The 8,118-nt window shown below is 42.4% G+C and overlaps 2 protein-coding genes across 2 annotated transcripts, besides 3 other annotated features; both read left to right on the top strand.

Annotated features, from left to right (window-relative positions):
- Positions 1-336: 336 nt before the first annotated feature.
- On the top strand, positions 337-3,925 carry PVX_123200 (hypothetical protein, conserved; the record flags this gene model as incomplete). Its single annotated transcript, XM_001617153.1, has 5 exons — positions 337-1,002; positions 1,289-1,544; positions 1,834-3,117; positions 3,432-3,550; positions 3,736-3,925. The coding sequence occupies exons 2-5, from the start codon at positions 1,290-1,292 to the stop codon at positions 3,923-3,925; spliced, it is 1,848 nt and encodes a 615-aa protein (XP_001617203.1). The 5' UTR covers positions 337-1,002; position 1,289.
- Positions 432-471: a microsatellite.
- Positions 1,233-1,259: a microsatellite.
- Positions 2,590-2,609: a microsatellite.
- Positions 3,926-5,396: 1,471 nt separating the features above from the next.
- On the top strand, positions 5,397-7,880 carry PVX_123195 (hypothetical protein, conserved; the record flags this gene model as incomplete). The annotated part of the gene is made up of 1 exon (XM_001617152.1): positions 5,397-7,880. One exon carries the CDS (start codon positions 5,397-5,399, stop codon positions 7,878-7,880), a length of 2,484 nt encoding a protein of 827 aa, XP_001617202.1.
- Between the last annotated feature and the right edge of the window lie 238 nt (positions 7,881-8,118).

Raw genomic sequence — 8,118 nt, 5'->3', positions numbered from 1 at the left:
TTTTTTCTCTTAACCTTACCCAAAAAAAAAAAAAAAAAAAAAAAAAAAAAGAAGCTATTTATATGAAATATAGGTTAAAAAAAGTTAACAAATTTTGCGTTTTCCCGATAACATTAATTCGTAATAACACGAATCAAAATGCAATGAAACACATGCCTAATAAAATCCTTTAAGAAGCATAAAAAATTAAAAAGATTTCCCTCTCCCCATGGCCATCGTGCATTCGCCCCCAACAACATTGTGTATTAAGAGAAGGTTACTTCCTTTGCCATTTTTTTCTCACCATTTTTTGCTCGACCAAAAAAAAAAAAAATTCCATCTGGGTTACCAGCAAAAGGATATTATGTGTTCGTTGAATTTTGTTACATGTTATGAGCGCTTTTGGAGCATACACGTTCGCAGCAAACGTAAAAAGTTGAGAGCGCGCAAAAGCGGCGCAGAAGATGAGCGCAGGCATTGGCACAGCTTTAAGGCGAAGAGGATACACAAGCTTAGCGCATAATGTATGTTCATGTAAGTTTATGTATGTTTATGTAAGTTTATGTATGTTTATGTAAATTTATGTTTATGTATGTTCATGTATGTTTATGTATGCGTGTATGTGCGTGCCCCCCCCTCCATCCGCTTCGCGCATTTGTGACTGCGTACATTTCCCTCCGCGCGAACTGCACAGCTGCCGAGCGTGTAATGAATCGCTGCCCCTGGATGTGGGAGAGGCCCAACGAGTTGACGGCGCCGTACCGGCTCACGCAGCACGTGGCACACCGCCCAGCTTAAGCGGAATTTTTTTTCCTGCGCACAGGCGTACCACGCATTTGCGGGAGTGTACATACCTGTACACATGTACGGATATGAACAGATATTCCATTTTTACGTGGTCATAATTTTATGCATAACTAGATAAACAAACTCGCTTTGCGCGACCCGCTCGACGTGCCACAACAGAGCAGCCTCTATAGATGAACCTCTATTGACAGATAAGGACGCCTTCACTTATAGCAAGTAATTTCTCCTTTAACATTCGCAAATTTTGGGTGCCCCCCATGTTGAAGTGCCCAATGCGAGTGTGACATCGAGTAGGGGGACTCCTACAAGTGAACAACTCGATCTGCGTGTGTGCATTTTTGCGAGGTGCACATAAACGTACGTGTGAGAAATGCGTGTAACGAGCGAAACGCGTGTAATCCGCTTAACCCGCGTAATCCGCTCAACCCGCTAAACCCCCCTGCTTAACCCGCTCAACCCGCTAAACCCCCCTGCTTAACTTCGGCGCACCCCCGCCCCACAGCATGAATGAAAATGAAAGGTTGAAAAAAATTTTAGATGAAAAGGAGGAAGTGCTGGAGGCCAAGGAGGAAGAAGACTCACTCGTGGAAAACAAGGCGAAGGAGTTCGAAAATATTTCGAAGAAAAATTTGGACGTCCTAAAATTTCTGAACAAACAAGAATTGATGCTATTAATTGACAAACTGGACCATGATGATAAGCTCAGCCAGATAATAGAGAAGGAAATTAAGCAGGACACGTTGGAAATTCTGAAAAATGTAAGGGAAAAAAAAAAAAAAAAAAAAAAGAAAGAAAGAAAGAAAGTAAAATTATTGTAACACACGTGAGGGGTGCACCCTAAACTGGTAGGCACTCCCCTCTTGTTATGCATCCCTTTGTGCGTATTTATCTGTGTGGATATGTTCAGAGTGGGGGAGAACTTACCCATGTGGCACATTCCAATGGGGTGCGCGTACACATATTAGCAGCTGCATCGTGATGGCTAATCTGCATACGCACGGACAATTCAATGTGTTTTTTTTTTTTTTTCCTTCCCCCCCTTCGCAGTACGAAAACGAGCAGTACGACACGCTAAAGCTGGACGAGAAGGACGGAAAGGAGGAAAAGGAGGAGGACGACGAAAAGGAAGAAGAGCAGGAAGAGAATGAGTACCTGAAGTTGAGCAAGTTCATTCCGCTGAGGCTGACGTATGAGGAGAGGCTGTACCTGAGGCTGCTGGAAAGTACCCTGGAAGTAAGCGAGTACACAGACAAAATAGACGTATTTCACAGTGGAAATAAGAGCAAGAAAATTATAAAGGAAATTAAAGCACTATGTTCTATACTGTCCGGATTGGTTATTGCAAATAATTATGAAAATGGGCAGAAATTAATTCGAGACAGAGATTTTCTAAGGAACAGTAACTTCTTCAGTTTTGTTTTCGAAATAGGGAGACGCTATAAAATTTTGAACCCAGACAGAATGAGAAGTAGCTACGGAAAATTGATGTACTTTCTAATGGATACCAGAAGAGAAGAAATCTACGACTTGTTGTCCTTCAACTGTGTAGCCCCAATAAAAACTGTGTACGATTTATTGAAAGGGAAAAAAAATGGACTGGATGTTCTAAATGACAATTTGATAAAAATCGCCACCATGCATATAGACGCAAAGGGGAGCAGGAGTGAAATACAGAAGCAGATTAAGCAGAAGGAAGAAGCAATAAAATATTTGTCGAGGAAATACGCAAGCAATAGCAGCAAAAATAGTAAAAAAAATTTGTTCAGAATTAATATCCCCATTTTTAATAATCAAAATAATGAAGACGATGATGCGAATAACGCAGAAGAGTTACAATTCTTGTCGTCTGAAGAAATTGAAAGATGCCTCTACAGTTTATGTGATTATAATACACATATAAAAATGTTTTGTGAGCCTTGCGAAATTATGATTGATTATTTAAAAACTTTTTATGACCCTTATGAGAAAAATTCTTCATATTCTTTATCCATCGAATCCGGGAAACAAGGAAGTAGACTCACACACTCGCATAATAGGCAGTACATGTACGTTTTACAAACCTTATATTTGTGGAAAGAGATAGGGGAACACATGTTTTTCTTGTGGGCCTGCGCAGAAAATGATATGCTTGATTTTAAGAACCCCTACCGATTGATGGACACCGGGCAGGGACTAAACCGCATGCAGAGTGGCCACAAAGTGCTCAGTGTTATGAAGAAAATTCTGCACAACGTTCAGAAGAAATTGGGGGGATGGGTTGGCTCTAGCATGATTCACATGGGCGACACCAACATCCCCAACACGTTTATGTTTATCGACAAGTACACGCAGGTGGGTGGTTACCCCAGAGAGGGCGAGCGCATATAAACTGTGCACTGTGCAGTAGGTGGCGCACATAAGAGCGTCTTTAAAGTGCACCCCTCTGCTACGTCTCTGTTTTGAAGTGGTGTCCTATTCGGCACGTGTCCCACGGGAGGAGGAGAAGTAGTAGTAGTAGAGGAAGAAGGGAACCAGCGGCAGAACAGGAAAATCATCCCTGCGTCTTCTCTTCCCTTCTCCTCTCCTCTCCTCTCTTCCCCTCCCTGAAAGGCAACCCCGTATGAATTGCTAACCCGACCCATTTTTCCCCTCTTCCCCTTTGCCAGGTCCCAAGGATCCTAACGCCAATCGTCCTTTGCTTGCAGAAAATCGATGAGCTCTATAACTCAACAGCCTCGATGAAAAATTACATCAAGACGGAATTCAACGGTGCCCAAAATTTGAAGTAAGGAAAATAAAATAAAATAAAAAAAAAACAGCGAATAAGAAACCATGCGTCATGTGCCCAAAAAAACGGTGCAGCGTGTTGCTCCCACCGTGGGCGAGTTGCACATCGTGGTGTCCTAGCACAACTGCGCCGCGTGGCTACTTCGCCACATCACCCTCCCTCACCGTTGCCCCCTTCCCCAGAATGATGATCACCTGCGATTTCTTTCGCCACGGATTCGACGGCAGTGGTGGCGACAACTTCAACGAAGCCGGAAGTTGCATCGACGGAAGGTTAACCTCCGCCTGGAATTGGTGTTCTAAAATTGAAAAGAAAAAATACTTCCCCATATTTTTGCTAACCGGATTTGTTGGTTTCGATGGAACCTTTTAGCGGAGCCAGGGAGGAAATAGCAAAGCACTGCCACGGCCACAAGTACTATCTCCACCGCCACCATCGCCATCGCCATCACCACGTTGTCCTTCTCCCTTGGTGATATCTTTATTTTGTGTAGCTTAGGCATTTCCATTTTCTGTTTACATTTGTGACGCGCCCGCTGGCGTGTCCGCCTTGTCCCCCCTCTCCTGACGTTTAGCCTAGAGCACACAGCAGGCGGCCTTTTTGTGCTGCTTTTCCGTAGCTTTCGAGCGGCTTCCGCAACGAGCGAGGAGCTTCCCGTAACGAGCAGTTTCCTTGTACCCCTTCACATTCATTGCCCCCTCTTTTACCCCTCTGTCGTTTTCATTGAAAGAAAAAGGATATGCATATCACCCCCCCTGCCTCGTACACACGCCTGTCAGCAGCCTTTTTGATCTGCATCTCATTTGTGCGTAGAGTGTGTCAGCTGCCCACCCGTGCGCGCGCGTGGATGGGCCTGTATAGTTAAGCATTGCCGGCATGTTTAGTTGTAACAAAATCCACGCTTGTTGTGCAGGACGATGAATTTTTTTTTTTTTCCCGTTGGGTATTCTGCCTTTCCTGAATTCAGTCTTTTTTTTATTTTTAAAACGCAATTGTAGAAATGTTAAAAAAAAGTAAAAACGAAAAAGAACGAAAAAAAGAGGAAAAAAAACGGAAAAAAAAAAAAAATAAAATAAAATAAAAATAAAAGCAAAATAAAAGCAAAATAAAAGCAAAATAAAAGCAAAAGAGAATGCAGAGTGAAGAACAATGGATAGCCTTAATCGCGAGGAGCAACGCCGCCTCGTTGGCGCCGTACTTTACAGGCGGGGAAAAAACTCCCTTCTGCTGCGTCAAAATGGGCCATTTGTAGGGGCAAAAAAAAAGGAAAAAGCGCTTTTTCGATTAGCACCTAAATGTTTATACAGTTAAAACTGATTATGCATTTTTTTCCACCATTTCCCATCCCCTTTTTGGGAAAAATAAAAAAAACGACCTCGTTAAATGGAACATGTTGTATGAAACTATACAAAATGTTGCATCATTTAAGTACATGCATACGTACCATTTTTAGTAGATAAATTTTTGCCTCCATTTTGACAAATTTTAAGGGACATATCTGTCATTTTAACCACAAAAATTATCGCCTTTTTTTTGTACATTTGGGAGAAACCACGCAGTAGGGTCATTCCCTCGAATTTGAAAATGCAGCTTGTGACAACGTTTTCCTCAACCCAGTTGTAGCAATTTTGCGAGCGAGTTTTAGAAGGCATGGAAAATTTACTACGCAAGAATATTTTTTTTTATCTTTTTTGAAGAAGGCGAAATATACAAATGTTATAATTTACCCCAAGAGGGGCAAGCATAACCTGCGCATACGTCGCTACGTAGAAGCTTAACCAAACGAAGGTAGCACAGGCAAAACAGCCATTTGAATGTTCCCCACCCCTCCAAGTGAACGAAGATGGACAAGGAAAGTCCCAAGCTGGTAGACCAGCACCTGCTGGAACAAATGAAAAAGACCATCGAAGGGTTCGCCCAAGAGTCTACATGCACAAATAGGGAAGCATTCGCAGATGATAAGTATGCGTATAGCTTAATTGATAACTACAAAAGCAGGAGGACGAAAAATGTCGTTATACACATGCTAAAAAGGGACATAAATATATTGCACTATAATGAAGAATACAAAAATATAATTTTTATAAACTTTTTAAGATTGTGCCAATTGAATAATTTAAACGTCAAAAGTTACCATGATATGTTTTTAAAAAGTGAAATTTTTTCGTATATTTTGAATTCTGAAAAATACGTACATGTTTTTTTAAAGCCGATTATAAATAATGACAAGCTGTTGTGGGATGTGAATAGGGACCATTTCGAATTCGTTGCCTTTCCCATCCGTTGCACTGCTCAGGATGGACATGGCGAAACGGGGACCCTGGGTGACCGTCACCAAGACAGCTGCTACGTGTTGGAAGAAAGGCAAAAATTAAAACTGGATGACCTTGTAGAAAATTCCTCAGACTGTTGTGAGTCCTCGTTTAGCGAAGATGAAATTTCAGTTTCTTCCGGATTTTCGGAAAAGTCCCCACATGTGATAAGCGGATGCCAAAAGGTGAATGGCAATTTACCCCACCTGTGCGGGGGCACCAATTTGGAGGAGAGCCTTAAAAAGGGAAATGACGCTGTTGCGGAAAAGGAACACATATTTCAGAAGCAACTAATCGGGAAGGACGAAGCGCCAGTGGAGGGCAAGAATGACAGCATCATCGCCTTTCAGGGGGAGGAAAACAGCCGAAGTGGTCTCGCGGCGAACTCCTCGTCCGCCCTGAATAACATCAATTTGAACCACCTGATAGACTCCATTGTGGAGGCTGGCAAATGGGGTGATGAGGACACCCCGAGGGGGGGGAGGAGTAAGAGGGGCACCAACGGGATGCAAAAAAATAGCAGCCTAAACGAATCAATCATAGAGAAATTTGTGACAAAGTCAGAAAATGACCAAGACGAGGTGCTCAATTTGTATAAAAAGGTCAGCAGCATGGAGAAGATTATTAAACATTTAATGGGAGAAATAATGAGAAGAGATATGGTAGGAAGGGATCCCCGTGAGGGAGTACCCCTTAAAGGAATACCCCATGGAGTACCGCTTAAAGGAGCACCCGTAGAGGAAGCCGAAGAGGCGGAGCAAAATGACGCCCAGAAGAACCACCAAGGGGAAACCCCACCAAACGATATGACCAACAGCACGAGCAAAAACTGCGGCGAGCACGCGGAAGACACGGACAGCAAATATTTCGAAAGTTACAACAACACAGAAATACACAGAACTATGATTCTAGATAAGAGCAGAACAAATTGCTACTACGAATTTGTAAAAAAAAATAAAGAAATATTTGAAAATAAAGTGGTCTTGGACATAGGGTGCGGGTCCTCCATCATTTCTCTCTTCTGTGCTGACCACGCGAAAGTTGTTGTGGGAATTGACAACGCGCATAGGATATTAGCAAAAGCAAGAAAAATAACGGAAAGAAATGGCGCCAGTAATGTTTACCTATTCGAAGGAAAAATAGAACAAAATAATATTTACGTTGATGAGAAGGAAGAAATACACTACATTAGCAAAAAGGAAGATTTAGAAAAATATAAAAAAATCTACAACATAAGAAGGCTGGAAATTCTAAAATTTGATATTATCATTTCCGAATGGATGGGATATTTTTTATTTTACGAATGCATGATAGATACCATTTTGTACGCCAGAGATTTCTACCTAAAGGAAAATGGCTTGTTGTTGCCCAATAAGGTTTATCTGTATCTGGCGGGATATAACGACTTAGAATATATAAATGAAAATGTTCTTGTTTGGGATACCCCACTGTATGGAAAAGACCTCTCCGAGTTAAAACCCAGCTTGAAGCATTTCTTGGAAAATGCAAAAATTATTAACCTAAAAAAAGATAAGGTGTCCTCTCAAGTGGTTAATTATGCCATAATTGACATGTACACATATAGGAAAAATGAAAATGTGTATATTTCGTCTGATTTTAAAATTGTAGTTAATAATGGGAGAGTCGTGACGAGTTTATGCTTCTACTTCGATTGCCACTTTGAACCGTTTAGATTTTGTCCTGGTGAATCAACCCACATTGAGGGGAAGGTACCCCCCACTGGGGATGGATGTACAAATACCGTTTTGACGACGAGCATGTTCGAGCAAGAAACGCACTGGAGGCAGACCCTCTTGCATCTGCACTGCCCCAATTTTACCATCGCTAGGATTTCTCCCCCCGCGGAAGGGGAACACCCCAATGAGCTGTCCGGCAGGATATTCATATCGCCGGCGGGGGAACACTCTAGAAATGTGACCGTTCTTTTGCAGATTAGAAAAAATGAGTCGATGAATGTGCCCGAGGACTGGACCTGCTGGTACTCCCTCGACTGAGCTGCGTATCGTACCGGAATAGACGTGCAAAATGAGGAAAAGGGCCCAAGGACACCCGCCCCCACATTTTTGCATATGCAGATAAAATACGCTCGCGCGCCTGCGGGATGGCCATTTGGGCCCATACCTCTCGGCATTCCCCAGCATAGCGAGCTAACTCGCTATCCCAAAAGATCTACCCAACTTTTTTTCCCTTTGTTTCACCTTCCTCATTTGGAAACAACATGCGCTTATAAAA

The sequence above is a fragment of the Plasmodium vivax genome, chromosome 14 (genome assembly GCF_000002415.2).
Source record: "Plasmodium vivax chromosome 14, whole genome shotgun sequence".
Taxonomy (NCBI): Eukaryota; Apicomplexa; class Aconoidasida; order Haemosporida; family Plasmodiidae; genus Plasmodium; species Plasmodium vivax.
This window is presented reverse-complemented; position numbering and strand designations above follow the sequence as displayed.